Raw genomic sequence first — 21,327 nt, forward strand, 5'->3', positions numbered from 1 at the left:
ATTGATTTAAGTTTTATTGTATTGTGATGAGAAAGGATACATGATATCAATTTATCTGAATTTGCTAACATTAAAAAAATATTTTAAGTGTATAGAATTAAATCACATTGTTGTTTCCCTTTTGTACCCCAAACCCTCCCAGCGAACCCCTTCCATACCTACAATAATTTTTTTGTCATATTCTTAAAAATTTATAAAATATAACAATAAAATGAGTGTTATATATAAAAAAAAAGTAGCTTGCAAAACTGTATGCATACAGAACCATTTAATATGAGTTATAAAACTAAACAGTTCTCAAAAGTTGAAAGAAGAGTCTATTAGATGGAGTGTGGAATGGTGAGTGCCTGTGGAGAGAGGCAGAAATACAGATGTGTGACAGTGGTTATGGGTGACAGGTATCAGAAAAGGCTGCAGTGGATTGTGGGGGATGGTGGAGGTATGTCCTTGTGAGTGTGGCCAACAGTTTGGTGTGCAGCAGCCTGGAGCTCGTACAGAGTCACCCACTGAAAACACTTCCTAGCTGCAGGATCTCCCTGGTTCTGAGGAATAACAGTTTCTGTGTTGGGCCTCTTTGAAATATCTCTTTGGTCCATGCTGTCCAAGGAGGCTACTATGGGATATTCAGTCCACTTCCCAGGCTGTGTTGAAGTCCAAGGTTCATGTGGGTGTTCATGGTCATACAGTAGCTGGGAAGCATGTTGAAGACTGTGCCCTGTTTTATGCCTAAGGCCATGAGGATGTCCATGGTATATACTGATGCCTGATGCTATGTCCATGGGTCATGTTGCTACCAGGGGCTAGCTTGATTGAGTAGCCTGAGGTGCCACCTAAGGCCATGTAAATGTCATTGGCCTGTGCTGTGGCCAAGGCTATAATAGTGTCTGTGGCCATTGCTGTGGCAAAATGTTGTGTTGATGTTCATAGTCTGTTCTTTCACTTAAGACCATGCTGACGTCTGTAGCAAGCACTGATACCTGTGACCTATGCTGCCACCAGAAACTATATGGAAGTCCATGATATGTGGTCCTGCTGATTATAAAGGGCAAGGAAGCTACTTTTGCAATTTGATTCCATCTTTTTAAAAAAAAATTACTGAAAATAGATTTTTTTCCCATATAATATATCCTGATTTCAGTGTCCCCTCCCTCTTCTCATCCCAGTTTCTTCCCATCTCTCCTCCCATCTGGATCCATTCCTCCTTCTGTCTCTCATCAGAAAATAAGCATGTTTCTAAGAGATAAATATAAAATAAAATAAAGTAAGATAAAAGAAGTAAATATCAGAATTGGACAAACCAAACCAACAAACAAACAAAAGGCAAAGAGCCCAAGAAATGGCACAAGGAACAGATATAAACACAGAACCCACTCATTCACATAGGAATCTCATAAAGATGTAGAACTATAAGCAAGTAATACACAGAACCCACTCATTCACATAGGAGTCTCTTAAAGATGCAGAACTGTAAGCAATTAATATATACAAATGACCTGTAAGATTAAATAATATAAATAAATCCCTTGTACAGTATAATGAGACAAAGAACCTTCAAAGATGTCGTTGAGGCTGTTGTCATGTACACTGCTCATGTGGCCTACCCTTAAGAATGGTTTGTTTCCCAAAAGGACTCCTCTGGAATAAACTAAACTATCATTTTCAAGTGGTTAACAATTGGAGATGGCTTATTTATGGGTTAAAAATTTTAGAAGATAATTTTACTGAATATAACAACCTTTGTTGATGGTGATTTACTTTCCAAACATGAAATGCATTTTTACATGCTTACCTGGCCAACTGGGTTCTGATTCTATATTTCTTGCTATCCTGACTATAGTAGTATATCAAGGAGAGGTTCTTCTTCTCCAGTCCTGTCTCTGTGGAGTCTAAATGTCTTTTATATTTGGATATGCATTTCTTCTTCTAGGTTTCAGAGATCTACTATAAGTTCATTGAATACATAGTCCATGCCTATAACTTTTATTTACGCTTCCTCTACTTTGTGGGCTCTTAGGTTTGCTCTCAGAGGTATTTTTACATGGTGATCATTTGGTCAGGCTTAAGAGTTTATTTTTACTTTTTAAGTACAGGTGTATTATTGTCAAACTCATTTTTCTACTTGTCTTGTTGGTCAATTATATTTTCCATGGTGCTTTTTATCTGATTGATGAACTCAAATGTCCAACACTTTTATTTGGGCCTTTTTTTCCAGAGTCTCAATTTCCTTCTTGTTTTTTTTTCTATATGTACTTTAATTTTTCATCTAAATGGCTAACAATTTCATACACTTTGTTCTAGGTCCTGCTTTGATTTCTTTATCTCATCCATCATCTGATTAATGGGTGAGCAAAATGTGATAGATTTACACAATGCAATCTTATTCAGCATTATATAAATGAAATAATGAAGTTTGAAGGAATGTGGATGGACCTGGGAAATATTATACTGAGTGAGGTCATAGCAAGCCCAGAAAACTAGCATAGTAGGGTTGCTCTTAAATGTAGATCTTAACTTCATTTTTAAGATTCCTATGTTTAAGTCGAAGTGACTTCCTTCACAAGCCAGGAAGCAGAAACAAGACTTAGAAAGGAGGACGCTTAGGGATTCTGTTCCCAGCACTCACATCCATGCCCTCAGGCTCAGGGAAAGCTGAGTCAAGGATGTGGAAGTAGTTTAAGAGCAAAATGGAATAGAAGACACTGAGAAAAGAAGATCCTCTAAATCAACATGCGCATCTCTCATAAGAACTCACAGAACCTTCACAGGGCCAAGGGCCTCTCCTCCCATTGATGACCAACTTTCTCATCCTCTGCTACATATCCTTCTGGAGCCATTAGGTCCCACCATGTATACTCTTTGGTTGGTGGTTTAGTCCCTGGGAGCTCTGAGGGTACTAGTTAGTTCATTTTGTTGTTCATCCTAAGGGGCTGTGCTCCAGTGTAGGGGAATGCCAGGGCCAGGAAGTGGGAGAGGGTGGGTTGGTGAGCAGGGGGAGGGGGAAGGGAAAGGGGTTTTGTTTTGATTTTGTTTTTGTCTTTTTATTTTTATTTTATTTTTTCTTTTTTTTGGAGGAGAAACTGGGAAAGGAGATACCATATGACATGTAAATAAAGAAAATATCTAATAATATATATATATATGTTTAAAAAAAAATAAAAAGAACTCACAGAAACAATCTATCCCTAACTTCAAGGGATCTGACACCCACCTGACCTCTGTGGGCACCAGGCAAGCCTACTCTATACATACATACATGTATACATACAGGCAAAGCACTTATACACATAAAATAAAATAAATGAGCAAACCACTCATACATACAAAATAAAATACATAAATTTAAATTTTAAAGCAAAAATGATTAAGCAGTTTTCTCAACAGCTGAACGATATTTCCCATTTTCTGCCACGGCTTATTTTTTTCTTTTATTAAAAATAGATTTTTTTTCTCGTATAATATATCCCAATTGATTACAGTTTCCCCTCCCTCTACTTCTATCAGTTCTACCCCAACTCTCCTTCTACCTGGATATACCCATTTGCTGTTTCTTCTTTAAAAAGAAGGAGGCCAAGATACACTGATAAAATACAACAAGATAAGCCCCAAACTACCATCTGAACACATGACAAGCTAAACACACAGAAGGAAAGGGGTGCCTCCCAAAGACTAAAGAAAGAGACAGATGCAGACGCACAGTCATTTGCCCACTTAGGAATCCCATAAAGGCAAGATATATAATTCAAATGAAAACAGTTTAAAAGATTAAAAAAAAACTCCAATAGTATGAGACAAGGAATCTCCAATGAAACCCTTGGATTCTTTTTCTAATAACTATCTACTGCTGGACATGTGGTGTACCCTTAAAAGTCATTTGTTTCCCCAGTGAGACACTCTTGAGGAAAACCAAATTTTCATTTGCAAGTGGTTACCAAATGCAGAGAGCTTCCCCTTTCAGTTCTAGGACTTCATTAGGTGTAGACCTGCACAGACCCTATGCTTGTTGCTTCAGCTTCTTTGAGTTATGAGAGTTGCTCATTGATTTAGAGGATTTTCATGTTTGTCTGTCTGTTTGTTTTGGTGTCCTCACTTCCCTTTGGCTTTTACCAGGTTTTTTGTTTGTTTGTTTGTTTGTTTGTTTGTTTTTTTCACATTCTTTATTGCTGAGTTCTTTGAGACCTGAGGGAAGGGATTTGATGGAGACATTCCATTAAGGGTTGAGTGTTTAAAGGTCACTCACTCTCTGCATAATGGCTGGCTGTGAGTTTATATTTATTCCCATCTGGTGCAGAAAAAAGCTCCTCTGATGGTGACTGAACTATGGCTATAACATTGATTTATGAGTATAACAAGATGTCACTAAGAATCATCTTATTGCTGTGTTCTTTTAGTAGTATTTGGTTTTACCCTTGGTCCTTCAATTATATAGTCTTTGTTTCTTGTCACTAAGTAAGGTTAATTGTAGGTTCCATCTTATGGAGTGGGCCTTAAGTCAAATCAGATATAGGTTGGTTACTCCCACAAGCTTTATGCCACCACTGTGGTAGCATATCTTGCAAGCAGGACACCACTGAAGTTTGAAGAGTCTGTATCAGTGTTGGTATATATATTTCACTTTTGATAGCATGCAGGGTACCTTCTTACAGGAAAGATTCTGGAACACAGGGGCAAAGGTTCTTCATAGGCACCAGCTTGATATCTCCATGCAGTACTTTTCAATTAGTAGTTCAGGTGTTATCTTAAGAATAGGGTCCTCCCATCAGTTTGTGGAGAGAAACATACAGTATTTGCAACTTCCTGGGTTGTTTGGGAGTTCCCATGGAACTCCTTGGCTAACAACTCAATTAAGTAATATATATATATATAGTACTGGAAGGATCATTTAGTGCCAAGAGATGTCCAGTTGAAGATCTGTCTCTTTCATTATTTGACCATTTCATTTAGAATGCCTTATATTTGTATATATTTTAGGAAACTTCAACTGTAGTAAGTTTTCATATGACCCTCAAATGTTTCTTGATTTTAGCTGTGTCTTCCTGTATTCCTTCCCCACTTAATTATCCTGTTCCAGGTTTTTCTTATTCTCCATCCAGCCATAATTTTCATATTCCCTTTTCTAGGAAGATCTATTTGCTTACCTAGCCTTTTACTCTATAAATAACCTTTATGGTTCTATTGATTATACTAGCTAGGTTATCATTGGTTTTTCAACTAATAGCCAGATATAAGTAAATACACACCGTATTTGTCTTTCTGGGTCTGGGTTACCACACTCAGAATGATTTTTTCAAGTTCCATAAGTTTACCTGCGAATTTCATGGCTTCATTTCTTTTAATGGCTGAGTAATATTTCATTGTGTAGATGCAATACATTTTCTTTTTGTTCATCCTTCTTTGGAAGGACAGCTAGGTTGTTTGCCTTTTTGGCTATTATGAATAGAATGGTAATAAATATGTTTGAATGAGTGTCATCCTTTCAGTATATTTCAGAGAGTAAAAAAGATGGATTTTGAGGTAGATCCATTCTGGTTTTTCCGAGGATCACACTGTTCATAGAGGCTGTACAAGTTTGCAGCTCCACCAGCAATGGATGAGTATGCCCCTTACTCCATATTCACTCCAAAAAGAGCTGTCATTAGAAGTTTCAGAATCTACTAAAAGCACTGCTATCTTTAGGTTACATCTTTGTTCCAATTATGGCATCAAAGTTTTTCAGTATTATGTCTCAAAGGCATTTTATGCATCTAATAAGATGATCATGTGGTTTTTGTCTTTCAATCTGTTTGTGTAGTGGATTGTGTTTAACAATTTACATATCTTGATCCATTCCTGCATTTATGGGATGAAGCCTATTTGATAATGAAGAATGATATTTTTAATGTATTATTGGATTCCATCTGCAAGTGTTTTACTGAGAATTTTTGCATCTGTGTTCATATGGGAAATTGGTATCTATTCTGTTTTGGTTTGATCTTTATTAGTCTGGGTATCAGAGTAATGGTACCCATAAAACAAATGAGACACATTATTTTCCTCTCAGTTTTGTAAAATATAATTTGAGGAGTGTGAGAATTAACTCTTCTTTGAAAGTCTGGTATACTTCTGTACTATAATCATCAGGTTGTGTGCTTGATTTGTTTAGTAGACTTTAATGACTGCTTTCTTTTTTTGCTAGTAGTGGTTTGTCTGTATAAATTCCTTATCTGATCTTATTTTAATTTTGGAAGGTAGTATATATTGAAAAAAATTATCCCCTTTAAAGCTATTCCAATTTTGTGGAGTACAGATTATTAAAGTATATCCTTAGATTCTCCGGATTTTCTTGGTGTCTATTATTAAATTCCCGCTTTCATCTCTAATTTTGTTAATTTGGATCTTCTCTTAGCCTTTTAGTTAATTTAGCTGAGGGCTTGTCAATCCTATTGGTTTTGTCAAGGAACCAACTCTTGTCCACTATCTGCCCCAGAAAAGTTATAGAACTTTATTTGGATAACTTGTAGATGTAAAGGCATCCTCACAGTCACCATGTTTGTCTTCTTCCAAAACCATTTTCCATAAAATACTAGTCTAGACTCCTTCCATTACTCCTCTTCTTCACTCTCTCAGTTTTAGGTGAAACTCTTATTTTTCTGTTTGAACATAGTTGCTTTCTCTTTTGAAGTAATACAGTATGTCATTTCCCTCTTAGCAGAGCCTGTTGGTACAATGGAGAGCTCAAAGCTAAGCTAGTACACATGAGGAAATGTTGAAGATGGTCATCCTTCATGGAACCAACTCTGTTTTATTGATTTATTTTTCGTATTTTTTTTATCATTGTTGTTGTTTGCTTGTATTTTGTAATTTCAGCACTGAATTTGATTATTTCCTGTCAGCTATGTCTTTTCGGTGTGGTTTTTTTTTTCTTTTTTTTTGGTTCTCTAGAGATTTTAGGTGAACTGTTTCTCTGCTTCTTTTTTAGTTGTTTTGTTTGTTTGTTTGTTTGTTTGTTTGATTGATTGTTTTATGTAGGCAGTCAGTGCTGCTTGGAACTTAGGATTCTCATATCTGCCTTTACTCTGCTCCATAAGTTTTGGTATATTGTGTATTTATTTTTATTCAATTCTATAAAATCTTTAATTTTTTTCTTAATTTCTGTGTTCACTCATTTTCATTCAGTAATAAGCTGTTCAGTTTCCATGAGTTTGTAAGTTTTCTGTTGTTGATATCCTGTAGTATCTATCTTTGATAGTTAGAGAAAATGCATGGTATTATTTCATTTTTTATATCTGTTGAGAACTGCTTTATGTCCAAGTATACGGTCAATTTTAAAAAAAGTTCCTTTTAGTGTTAAAATGAAGGTATAGTCTTTTGTGTTTGAGTAAGATATTATATAGATATCTGTTTGGTCCTCTTGGGCTATCACTTCAGTTAGCGGGGCAGGGGTGTTCTGTTATTTATTTTTGTCTGGACAGCCTGCCAGCTGGTTAGTCAGGTATTGAAGTCTCTTACTATCAATTTGTGAGGGTCAGTATGTGACTATTCTTGTGTTTGGTGAATTGCTGTTAAAATTTCAATGTCATCTTGGTGGAGTTTTCATTTGATGACTATGCCATGTCTTTTCCTATTTTGTCTGATTAGTTTTGGCTTGAAGTCTATTTTGTAAGATATTATATCTACACCAGCATTCTTCTTAAGTCCATTTGCTTGTAATATTTTTTCCAATGCTTTACCATGAGGTAATGTCTACCCTTGAGGTTAAGGTACTTCTTGGATGGAGAGAAGAACACATTCTATTTTTGTATCCACTCCTTTAGTCTGGGTGTTTTTATTCAGAAATTGAGACCATTGATATTGAGAGTTATCAATGAGCACTATGTGTTGATTCCTGCTAATTTGTTGTTGTGGTGGTGGTAATGGTGGTCATTGTATGTGTTTGTGTGTCTGTGTGTGTGTGCGTGTGTGTGTATTACTGGATTGCATTTGTAGAATTAATAATTTGTTTAAAACCAATATTATATTCACATTTCTTATGCTTATAAATTAGTAACGTTCTAAACATCTGTTTATTACTCTAAGTGAAAGCAAATGGATGCCCAATTGTTCTATCCAAATACCAGAAAAGATGAGGTTGATAGGCTTCATAATATTAATATTGATTGATGCAATGATGTGACAATTAGATTTGACTTCCAGTCTGTCTTTGAAATACCACTGAGTGGCTTGGATAGATAGGTTATCATAATCACTGTTGCCACTGTTCTCTCTCACTCATTTGACAAGCAGCAGTGTACAAAACAGAGTATCAGAAAACAGGAGCTTCAGTGTCAGCCATGATAGCTCTGGTAAAGTATATCAGGAACTCTGTCAGCCTCAAGTAGTATGTATTCTTTTTAGAAGCTTCCAAACAGTGGTATATATGTTAATACCACAACCTTCAAGAAAATATCATGGATCTGTGTTGTTCTTGTGTTTCTGAAAAAAGCAAGGAACAACACAGATCCATGATATCATCCAAGCCTTTTATGACAAAGATATAGAAAATAATGTTCTCATTGGATTTCTGGCTGAGGTGCTCATTTTAATAGGCGGTCTTGGAATTTTGTAACTTTTATGTAGTTATCACTTCCTATGTCAAATGTGTTCTCATTATATTTTGGACTATTGTCCATATTAATAATATACAGTGTATAATCATTATTAGCTCTTTAAATTGATCTGATAAAATGTAAAAAAAAATTAGTCAATTCACCAATGGGGATTTTAATTTTTAATCTTTTTAACACAGCCATAATCACCTTTGGTGCTTAAAATAAGGTACCAGTGATCAGCTTGAGTCTAATTTGATAATTCTTGTTCATCACAGCCTATTTTCTCACACTGGTCTCCAGAGTGGATTTGATCTCTTCAAACTTAAGAAGCAGAATTTTTCTTCCAACTAATGATCAGCAAGTTTGTCAGGTACTTGAATACACAATGCATGTTTTTGACACATTTGGCAATTCCCTTATTCCAATTATTTGGGTACCAATTATTTTTTTACAGATTACCTTTTATAACTTCTCTAGTCACCAGAATGGTAAATTGATCGCAGGCCTTCAAACAATCTGTGGAGATCCTATTCAGCATTTATGGCAGAAAAGAGAGATACTCCAGAGTCGGTGGGAGAGAAATGTCATCACGGTCCAGAGCTCACAGCAGTTCCAGGTATGCTTCTCTTTCCAACTATGTCATTAGAGGAAAACCCATAAGAACCCAGATTTCAGAACAGGCTAATTAAAAAGTCACATGGCCAGTTCATCTGCTGGGAACTAGAATTTCCCTTGTTCTTAAGCCTTAGTAAAATTAGGATGGCTGGTCACATAAAAGGCATTTTCATTGCAAAGTTTTGACTTTATATTATGAAATAAATGAATATATTTTAGGATACAGCAATATAGGTTAACAATAATCTTATAAAATCCTGTGAAATTATCTCCTCAATTTCTTAAACCCTTTGTTTCATCTTTTTTACTTTTACTGTGTTTTCTTTATACTTCTTCCCCCCAAAATCATTTTTCTCTCTAACTTTCTCATGCATTTGAAAGAAGAGTATAATTTTGAATAATGAACAAAGAGATTTTAATTTACATACTAATTCCAAATGCTGTTGAAGTAGAATAATTTTCATATTCATCTCGTGGTTAAGCTCATTTTAGCACAGCATTTATTTTCCTAAATAATTTTATGAATTAAATCCAATGCAAGCCTATAAAAGACAATCTTATTTATGCAAACCAATAAAATTTATACATGACAGAAATTATAATATAATGGTTATTATAAGACTTTCTGAGAAAGTATTGCATATTTTAACATTTGGGATGGCTAAGGAAATTTTTCAAGTTAAAGATGAGAAGGATTTTAAAGCATATTATTCTTTAAGAAATTACTTTCTAAGCCTACCGTATGGACCAATTTAGCCCATGTACATTTTCTTTATGATCTATTGTTAGAATAATATAGCAATTAATTATTTTATTTTTATTTTTACTTTTTTATTGCTTGATAATTTCACACATGCATATAGAGATTTTTGGTGAAATGTTTCCTCCCTCCAAATTTCTCCATTCCCCTTTCCACAATTTTCCTCTCAACTACATGTGTTCAAAAACAAAACAGAACAGAACATTGAGATCACTAATACTGCCTGTATGTCCATGTATGTAGGACCCATCTGTTGGAACATGGGTAGCATCCCAGGGGCTGGCTCCCTGAGGAAAAAAATGACTCTTCTTTCCCTAGCATCCCTGCATTGCCAATAGCCTCCCAGGTAGGGGTGGTATTTCATGAGCCCCTCTCCATTCATGTTGGCATTTTGCTGGCTTGATCTTGTGTAGATATTGGACATGTAGTAACTGATTCTCTGAGTTGATCTGTGAAATGGGCTTGACCAACAAATATTTTTGCTAAAATTATCCACTATTTCTGATTCTTAAAATCCTCTTACCCACTCTTCCATGATGATCCTATAGTGTTGGGAGAAGTAGATACAACATTCAATGTCCCATTTAGAACAGAAAACTCCACATGTCCTTATTCTCTGCACATTTACTATTTATGAGTTTCTGTGTTAATGACAATCTATTGTAAATAGAAGCTTCTCTGATGAAGGTTGAGAGATGTAAACTGCCCCTAATTTCTTATCTATAAGTACCATCTAAAATTAAATTTTATATTAAAAATATCTGATTTGGTGCTATATATCCGTTTGTTTAAGTCTATGGAATGAACTAGCTTCAATTTAACCTTCAGCTAATTTTGAGTGACTATGGAGAAATGAAAGGTACCTATGCTTGTTAAAAATGTTGAATGAAATTATATGTATGAAATATTTTCTTAGTTGATGTCATGAAATCACTGTACTTGAAATTTTCTGTTATTATTAAGCTAAAAGACTGTCCATAGAATAAATCAAAAAATAATTTAGTGTCTGGATAAATGTTATATAGATGTAATAGTTCTATGGTTGGGCATAGTTTTAAAGTTTGAGAATTTGCAATCTACTGAAATCAAAGATTTCTGTTTTTTTTTTATGTGGGAGACATCTTAGATTATGACAGTTTTTATGCCGATTGCTTTGATTATTTAAATATTACTTATATGGTGTACTATGTATGGTGCATGAAAGGTTTTAAGTACCATTGTAAGGGATGTTTGGTTTCGGTGGGGAGCAGATATTTGGTACTACCATGGTAGGTTTTAAGTACCATTGTAAGGGATGCTTGGTACTGGTGGAGAGCAGATATTTGGTACTACCATGATAGGTTTTAAGTACCATTGTAAGGGATGTTTGGTATTGGTGGAGAGCAGATATTTGGTACTACCATGGTAGGTTTTAAGTACCATTGTAAGGGATGTTTGGTTTCGGTGGGGAGCAGATATTTGGTACTACTGTGTTTTTAGCAGGGTGTGCTCTGCTGTGAGTTCCCCTGGAGATGAGTGTTTGCTATGTCTACTGAGCTGTGATTCAATGTTAGAGAAGATTCTAGTATATTTCTTATGCACTTTTCAGCCTTCTTATCTACCTAAGCAGCATCATAAATCCAAGATTGACTTTGTTAAAAATGACCGACCTCAACTGGATGAGATTTTCCCCATTACCTTTTCTCTTGTGTCAGTTCTAAAGACTGATAAGATCTTATTTCAGTGCATTTTAAAATCATTACTTACTCATTTTTCTAAACCTTGAAACACTGAGTACTGAGAAAGTTTTAAATGATCTTTGTCAAGTTAATACAGTTTTAGTATATAATTGTCCATATCTTTAGGTCAAGGTTTTTATAGTAGGCTGACAGATTTGGATGATGGACAAAGGTAATACTTGGTGGACCTTTTCAGTCAAACCTTTTACAATTAATTCCTTGCTTACTTCAGGTGCCCATTTCTAAACATTATAGCCTATGTTGGTCAAAGTGTATATCAGAAAAATTAAACTTAAGATCTCAGACTATTTTATCTTTAGGACAATTCAGCTATGGCTTAGACACTGAGGTTATTCACAGGAGTTCTTTAAATGCAGCAGGAACTTCAATTAACATAGGTGCTTTCTCAGTATAGTAATGTGTTTCTCTAAAGACTTTATTGCTGATGGGAAAATAGTGCGTGTAACATTGAAAAGCTTTGTTAAGAGGACTGGAGCACAAGGCACCTGGGATGTTTAGGCTAGACCCATGCTTTATGGCTACAGATAGGTTTAATTTTGTCCTGTCAGCAAGTGAACAAGTGTTCATTCATTGCTTTGTGATGAGCTGCAGAGATGAGCTGTGCTTATAATGGGGACCACCATCAGCCACTTTCTTGTTCCTAAAGAACTTTTGTGAGAAGACTATTTTAAGAATTTTGTAATCAGTGTCTCCACATTATATCTGCTGCCTCAGCAACTTGGAAGCCCTTAGGAATTATTTCATTCTTTGCAATCTTCCATGCTGACTTCTGATAGTTTAAATCCACATATGCTTCCTTCAGAAATAGCCGGATAGGTTATTTCAGTCAGTGACAGCTATATCCCAGGTTAATGTGAGTTCTGGGGAAACCCCCTGAAGCTGGTTGTCACCCAGGGCCCTTTATCTTTTTTATCTGAAAAATGCTAGGTTTTTTCCTTAATAAAATTTAAGTGGTTAAATTTCCAAGGATGCACTAGTCCATAAACAAGGAGTTGGCATTATGAACAAAGGTGGCAGCATTTCCATTTGGAGCATGGTAGCAACTAACATTTATTGAACATTTACTAAAGTGAAGGGATTATGCTAAGTACTTCATGCCACAATCTAACTGGCCCCTCAAGGGCTACACTGAGGGGGAATATTGATTTGTCCCTATTTTATCATTGAGGCTTTGAGCTTTATAGAGCTTAATAACTTATCACTTAACCATGCCATGTTAGTATCTACAGAAGTTTGGTTTCAGATGTTAGTCACTTAGTCACTGAATGATAATAATTGTCTATACTGTGTCTTACAAATCTGTTTTAGAAGAGTGAGCTAGAAATCATAACCTCCAAAAGTAGTCAAATCTGCTGCATAGAACTTAGCAAATATTCTATGTGATGTGTTGTATGAAATTACAGTGCTATTGCATTGTTAGTGAATTTCTATCATTTAAAAATATTGCAGATCCATGAAATTATATTTAGTAGTGTTTTAATTTTCTAGAAGGGAAAATGATAACTAGGTAGGCTGACATGTGCTTACAATTTCAGCACTTGGAAAACTTAGTCAAGAGAATCTAAGTTCAAGTCCAGCCTTGTCTCTCTAAGGAGAAAGTGTCTAAAATCACAAGAAAAAGAAAGGAGAGTGATTGGTAAATAAGTGAATATGCTAAATGAATCAAGGAAGCTCTGATAATATGTGCCTTTCTATCATTTCTCCCTGTGTCATTTACTTAGATGGTTATGTAATGGTTAAATCTCTGCTCGGGCACTTATTGTAAGTCTCGTCTCTTATTGATCTGATATCATGTCTTCCTGCCCTGGGAGGGGACTTCTTATCTCTATTCAGAGGTCATTTGTCCTAAAAATGTCTGGGCGGGGGCAAATAAACTTGTCTTATTTTATCATTGAATCAGTGTAGGGTATTCCTGCCTCCTGAGATGTCATAACCCCTAACTCTATTGCCTCTCACAACCTGCTGGCCTCTTTCCTTTTCTTTTCTTTCCTTTCTTTTCCTTTCCTTTTCTTTTCTTTTCTTTTCTTTTCTTTTCTTTTCTTTTCTTTTTTCTCTCCCCTTCTTTTATTTCTATTTCCCTTCCCTTCCCTTTCCTTTCTTTTCTTTTCTTTCCCATTTTCCTTCTTTCATTTTCTGTGGCTACTTTGTTCCTTTAAAAAAAAAATCCCTAATACCATATAAATAACATACATGTTTGAAAGAAGATTTTGGATAAAACCAGGAATATTATGTATCACTTTTTGTAGAAATAGCACTACCACAAACCTCACAGCCGCTGACCTTTATAGGAACTGGCTTTTTCTCATTACCCTGGGGTTTTACTTATTTTGATTTTCTTTCTAGATAATTACCAACATCCCTGGGGGGGAATCTTTTGTTTAAATCTATTTAATGGGTCCATTCAGTTAAGTCTAATGGACTTTGTGTTTTGTATCCTCTCAGACCCATTGGTAAAGTTTTCTTAGAGAAACTGTTCTTCTCTTAAGAAAAAAGGTTTTCCTTGGCTGAGCTTGGGAGCTCCAATGGCAGATAATTTGCACAATAACTTTTCTTCAGTCATAGCAAGTTAGCCTGTGATTTAGCTGAGCCAAATAAACATATAATATCTATTGCAAACTCTAATGAGGAGAGGATTAAGGCAGGAAGGTAATTTAAAGGCAGCTTCAATAGATCAGGCACAAGGAAATGGGAATGGAGACAAGGCTAGAAGGAAAATAGACTTAATAGGTCCTGGCTGATTAGACATGAGACTTGAGGAGAAAGCATTTCTAAAGGTCATTTTGGAGTTTAGAGCATTGCAGAGTCACAGCCTGATTCATTGTCAGCAAATGAGTGAAGTGAGAGCTTCATTTGGAGAGAGAGTGTGGTGTGTTATGAATTAGAAGTAACTTTTCTCCTTTGAGAGGAAATGCCTGGCAGGCAGCAGAGGCATGGAAGGAGAGCCTAGGAGAGTGGCAGACATTTGTGAAGTAAAATATGTATGTCTTCAGGCTGGATACTCTGATGATGGATGATCTTTTGGGGAGAAGCAGAAATGATGGTGGTGATGGAACAAACATTTATTACTACTTCTGATTTTAAGTATGGTTCCTGCGGGGATATGCTGAACTCACCAGGAGCTAAGGAAGCACAGACATCTGGAAAAGTTCTCAGAAAATTAAAAGAACAACACATAGAAATATGGAAGTTCATATTCACAAGCATGATCCAAAGAATAACTGTCATAACTTAGTATCTGTTGTAATAAGAGGAGTTAATAACATTTAATATTAATTTAATACTCCATGAGTTTTATTTCTTAAACATTTTACTTATTGGTTTATTTGCTTATTTTATTTATGTTTTTATTTATTTAATGCATATAAGTGAGTACATGCATGTATGTCTATATACCATGTGCTTGCCTAATATCTCTGGAAGACAAAAGAAGTTGTTGGATCCTCTGAAACTGGAGTTACAGATAGATGGGGCTACCATCAGGGTTCTGGGAATCAAACCCTGGTGTTTTGGAAAAGTAGTCATTGTTATTTTCCAACCTGTCCCTGTCTCTCATTTGATATTGGGTCCCATGAAATTCAGAATGGCCTCTGACTCTTTACATAACAGAGAATCATCTTGAACTTTGAATCCTCCTGTGTCTCTCTCTCCTAAGTCTAGATTAAATGGCATCATGCTCAATGAGCTTTTAGTGGAGTAACCAGAGCCACAGGCAACTACCAACCCCCACTGATCTGTATCTCATTTATTGCTTGGGTACAAGTCTTTCCCTTTTATAAATATATCATATGGGTTATTTATTGATTTTTAGACTTTTGAATTTTATGGGTATGAATGTTTTACATGAATGAATGTCTGTGAATTGCCTACATATCTAATACCTGCAGAAAAGATGTTCAGTTCCCTGGAATTGGGGTTACAGAGATGTTTGGGAACTTCTATGTGGGTGCTGGGAACCAAATACAGATCCTCTAGAAGAGGAACTACTGCTTTTATCTACTGAACCATGGCTTCAGCCCCTCATATGTGTTATTTTTATAAGGACTATTTTATATACACATATGAGGAGCATATTTTTTTCCTTAGAAATCATCTCTAACAATGTTTTAGGCATCTTTCCAATATTGTTCTGCTTTCCATGAATCCTTCAGGTTTTCTGTTTTGAGTGATAGAATATGACTTTCTTACGCACATATTTTTAATAGAATGGCAGACAATATTTTACTTATAAGGAATCATACTGGTATATCATGTTGTATAGCATCAATGTGAATGCAACTCATAATAGATTTATTTTGGTGGATCCATACTAGTAATTAACTTAAGAAGGAATGTTGGGAGAAGACTGGGCAAAAGCTCCACAGTCAGTGCCACAACACCCAGAGGAAGCTCCACTCCCTGGAAGCTCTAACATGCCCAGGATCAGAGGTGAGGAGGACACAACATCTGTCCCAACACCAGGAGTAACTGGGACACAGGAACTCCTCTAGCCCAGTGGCTCAGTTTCCTTCCAGTCTGTCTGAACCAGTACCCTGAGCAGACCTTGAGCACAAGCTCCGCAGCTAGTCCACAACACACAGAGGAAGGTCCACTCCCAGGTGTTCTAACTAACCTAGGATCACAGGATCACAGAGAGCGCTTGACTCTGAGGAGTTCTGACACAACCAGGATCACAGAAAGGACAGGCTCCAGACAAATTTAGCAAGGGCAGGTAGCACTAGAGATAATCAGATGATGTGGGGCAAGCTTAAGAATATAAGCAACACAAACCAAGGTTACTTGGCATCATCAGAACCCAATACTCCCACCATTGGAAGTCCTGGACACACCATCACACCGGAAAAGGAATATTCAGAAAGAAAATCTCTTCTCATGATGATGATAAGAAAGACATAAATAGCACCCTCAAAGAAATGCAGGAGAACACAGGTAAACAGTTAGAAGCCCTTGAAGAGGAAACACAAAAATCCCTTAAAGAACTACAGGAAAACACAATCAAACAGGTTAAGGAAATGAACAAAACCATCCAGGATTTAAAAATGGAAATAGAAACAATAAAGAAATCAGAAAGAGAGACAACCCTGGAGATAGAAAACCTAGCAAAGAAATCAGGAGTCATAGATGCAAGCATCACCAACAGAATACAAGGGATTGAAGAGAGAATCTCAGGGACAGAAGACACCATAGAAAACATTGACACAATAGTCAAAGAAAATGCAAAAAGCAAAAAGCTCCTAACCCAGAACATTCAGGAAATCCAGGAGAAAATGAGAAGACCAAAGTTAAGGATAATAGGTATAGAAGAGAGTGAAGACTCCCAAGGTAATGGGCCAGTAAATATCTTCAACAAAATTATAGAAGAAAATGTCCCTAACCTAAAGAAAGAGATGCCCATGAACATACAAGAAGCCTACAGAATTCCAAATAGACTAGACCAGAAATGAATTTCCTCCCATCACATAATAATCAAAACACCAAACGCACTAAACAAAGAAAGAATTTTAAAAGCAGTAAGGGAAAAAGGTCAAGTAACATATAAAGGCAGGCCTATCAGAATTGCACCAGGCTCTCACCAAAGACTATAAAAGCTAGAAGATCCTAGGCAGATGTCATACAGACCCTACAAGAACACAAATGCCAGCCCAGGCTACTATACCCAGCAAAACTCTCAATTACCATAGATGGAGAAAAGAGATATTCCATGACAAAACCAAATTTATACAATATCTTTCCACAAATCCAACCATACAAAGGATAATAGATGGAAAACATCAACATAAGGAGCAAAACTACACCCTAGAAGAAGCAAGAAAGTAATCTTTCAACAAACCCACACAAACATAATTCCATCTCTTACAACAAAACAACAGGAAGTAACAATTACTTTTTCTTAATACCTTAATTGAAAATTAATATCACCAACATATCCTAATCAATTGAAATCCAAAAATATGAGGAATTAGAAATTTGTTGACTGTCATCCAATGGTCTCTCTAATTTGGTAATTGGAGAAATAGGTCCAATATTGTACAATCCATATACACTTTTAGCTTGTTTGTACATGACAGTGCCTTGCTGTGTACCACATAATGGTCTTGAAATCTTGCTTCTCCTATCTTAGCCTCTCTATTAGTAGTATTTTTTCATGTTTTTACACTATACTATAGTTTTCAGAACAGCTTATATATTTTAAAAGTATTTATATACCCAATAGACAATTAACTTGGGAGGTGGCTTGTAAGAGAACAAGAGTTAGACTGAATGCTTTCCTTGACCTTTGTAACTCTTGTATCAAGTTTTGAAGAAGAGGACTTTATAAGTTACTCTTTCTCTGAGATGAATGCTTTTCCAAATTATCACAGCCAATGAACCAAATTCTTACCCTCACCTAATGTCTGTGCCACCCTCCAAGCCGAACCATTGTTCATTGAAACAGTTGGTGAATGACTTTATGGATAGACCATCTTAATACACACATCATTTCTTAATGAATGTAACCTGTTCTCCGTAGGCTGAGAATAAAGTCACTCACTCAAGTCAAATAGCTTTGACTATAGCAGGAAGTCTATATCCAAAAATTGTGCCTACAATTCATTTCTTTGTGCAGCAGAACTGTCCACTCTCAGCTTAGCTACAATGGAGGTAAAATCCTTTGGTTATGTGAGGGTCATTGAAATACAGCCTTATTACAAGGAAATCCAATGTCTGAAAAGTGTTCTTATTTTGGGCTTGTACCACAGTAAAAGCCAAGATTTTAAGCTCTACTAAATACAAAACAAACAAACAAAGAGAAAGACTTTTTATTTGTGTTCATTTAAGAAAATACTAGTAATGACGTATTATTTTGAAATACAGAGTTAATGTTTGTAGTTATTTAAAATTTATATTGAGAAAAACGTATGTATTTTCAGTATTTCTGTAGACAAGCATCTATATAAGACTGTTAAATTGATTGTTGTTTTATATCAAACAACTTTTATAATACTCATTTTTTGCTATACTATTTTATAAATATTAAAGAATATGACAAAAAAGATATTATAGGTATTGAAGGGAAACAAGAATGTAATTTAATTCTATTTACTTAAATTATGTTTTTAAATGTTAACAAATTCAGATAAATTGAAAGCATGTAACTCTTCTCATCATAATGTAATAAACCTTAAAAAAAAGAAGGAATGTTGATTTTTGGAAGTGATAGTTATATGAGAAACAAGACTTAACAATCTACACATGTTTAATACACATCTGAATGAAGCCACAGGTGTCATTGGCATTCCTTGCTGAGGTTGATATAAAACTCCCATCAATGTTTATTGATTTAGGTAGTTAGATAATGGAGTGGAACCTCTCTATGGATTCATCATAGCAGGATATTTTCTGCTATGTAGACTTAGGATGTCTATTATAACATAATAACATAAAACTCACTCATTATAACATAAAACTCACTCATTGTTCAATTAATGGCTAGCAATATAAAAGATAACACAAAGACAATTCAGGCAAGACTGTGAATGAAATGTGAAGAATTAGAAGTAAAAAGGGAACAAATTGCCAAGATTCAAAGGTCAAGATGGAACCTAGCCTCAAAAGCTTGATAAATGTGTGAAGACATAAATGTCATCTACTGGAATTCAAAATGTAAGGTGGTTTTAGTAGAACTGCTGCCTGAGTTCATAGACATGGCCCCTAATCTATACCAGATATCTGTAGTACAATGATGGCTATGCTGTTTTGTTCTTGAAAATATTTGCTTCGATCCCTTTCCTTGGAATTTGTAAGGTACCTGAGTATTTCCAGTTTGTATATTATTTGTATCCTTTCTTCTACAGCATCACGAGACAGTGAAGCCTCCTGTTTTGTGATTTTTATTTGTCTTGCCTTTATTGTGCAGGTCATTTTCCAAGCTCAAATGCTTGCAACTCATGGACAGGAAGAAGTCATAGCTATTGATGACATATCTTTCAGTTCAGGTTGCTTGCCCGCACATGGTAAGAACATTTTCTCTCATATTTATTTATTCTTTAAAATTTTAAGTATTGCAATGACTTTCATCTGTTCTGTTTTTCTATGATGTTTTAAAAGTGGATATTTTTCATTGCTTTAATATACTGTTTAACAATGTCTTGCTTTTCCTGGAAGTGAAGATAGGCTCTTTTACTAACTCTGATGCAATAAAGGATTAAGTAGGATGATTTTGTGTCGGTTTTTAATCTCTCAGTAATCTTTATACTGGCTAGCTAATTCTAAACTAGAGATCTCCATGCCTTCCTGATGGCTGGTAGAAAACTGGCTTCCATACTCTTGAAATGACATCATCAGAGAATAAGTTTGATAATCAACTGCAAGGCACCAACTTGAAAAAAATCAGAGTTGTAATCTATCTTCTATGTGGGATGGAACAAATTACATTGATAAAATATGTATGACAAATCTAGGACCTGTTGATAGTATTCCTCAAATAATATTCAATTCTCTTTTTATATTTTCCTATAGAAAGCTCAGTATTAAAATTATAATTTTATTAGGATTAAAACTTAATGAAATAGCAAGGATTTTATACATATATATATAAACATTATTTTACTTTACCTTTTTATTGCATTGTAGTTTAACATAATATACCAGAGTAAAATTGCTATTTTAGTAGTCAGTTTTCTGTTATCATGTTGAAATGCCTTAGCATAGGTACTATATAATGAAAATAAGTTAATTTAGCTTCTAGTTCTAGAGCTAGTATATGCTCAATAGTATATGGTTAGCTCTGGTGATAACTTCATGATATAAATACATTACTGTAGATGGCATCATAGAAAATAATATTTAAGAGGAGAAGAGCACATGATGGGAAGAAGGTAGGAATCTAGTTTTCTGACCTTTTATAATAACCTTTTATGAGAACTAACTGAGATCCAACAAGAATTACATTATATCTCTTGTACAGTTATGTACCATTTGGTTGAAAGACGCCCTGACTATGATCCATCACTTAATGACACCAGCATCTCTTAATGTTGTCAAACAGATGATCAAACTCCAAAAATAAATAAAAGATAAACCATTGGGGTATTCAACTCATATTCAAACTGTAGGCCTTATTTTGTCAAAAAAGAGTTCCATATGTGAACTCAGTTCAAATATCTGAAAATTATGTTAATTAATAATTCTGGATCCAAAGAGATATGTTGGTTTTCTTATGATAAAACAAAGATTTTTTAATGAAAATTTGTATTGCATGTGAAGTTTAACCACTGTTAACCATGATAGCTGCATATATGTAGGATTCATGGGATCTGGAACATTCTGTTGAATACTGAAACACCAAAAGATCTGTATTGGCAATGCTCACTGTATATCATGCAAGAAACCACATTAGAATACATCGAAATGGGTAATTCAAGGGAATATATTTCACTCTAAGTAGCTTTAGAAGTAAGTTATCAGATTATCAATTTCAAAGATGTTTCAGGAAAAGAGGATAGCATTGATTAGACCAGAAGAATGCTGTCTATTACAACTGTAGGGTCAGCTAACCACTACCAATTGCTCTTCTGCTCAAATCTTCCTTCTTAGTCTCCATTTCTTTTTTTTTTCTTTTAGATATTTTCTTTATTTGCATGTAAATTTCTCCATTCCCAGTTTCCCCTCC

At 35.2% G+C, this 21,327-nt stretch overlaps 1 protein-coding gene across 1 annotated transcript in view; it reads left to right on the top strand.

The window, feature by feature from the left end:
- Malrd1 (MAM and LDL receptor class A domain containing 1) overlaps positions 1 to 21,327 on the top strand; it is a 694,431-nt gene that overhangs the window by 36,214 nt on the left and 636,890 nt on the right. Inside the window, exons 3-5 of the mRNA XM_031373295.1 lie at positions 8,840 to 8,934; positions 9,019 to 9,180; positions 19,573 to 19,669. Of these exons, the coding sequence (XP_031229155.1) occupies positions 8,840 to 8,934; positions 9,019 to 9,180; positions 19,573 to 19,669 (354 nt within the window). The remainder of the gene's footprint in view (positions 1 to 8,839; positions 8,935 to 9,018; positions 9,181 to 19,572; positions 19,670 to 21,327) is intronic.

The sequence above is a fragment of the Mastomys coucha genome, unplaced genomic scaffold (genome assembly GCF_008632895.1).
Source record: "Mastomys coucha isolate ucsf_1 unplaced genomic scaffold, UCSF_Mcou_1 pScaffold15, whole genome shotgun sequence".
In the NCBI taxonomy this organism is placed as follows: domain Eukaryota; kingdom Metazoa; phylum Chordata; class Mammalia; order Rodentia; family Muridae; genus Mastomys; species Mastomys coucha.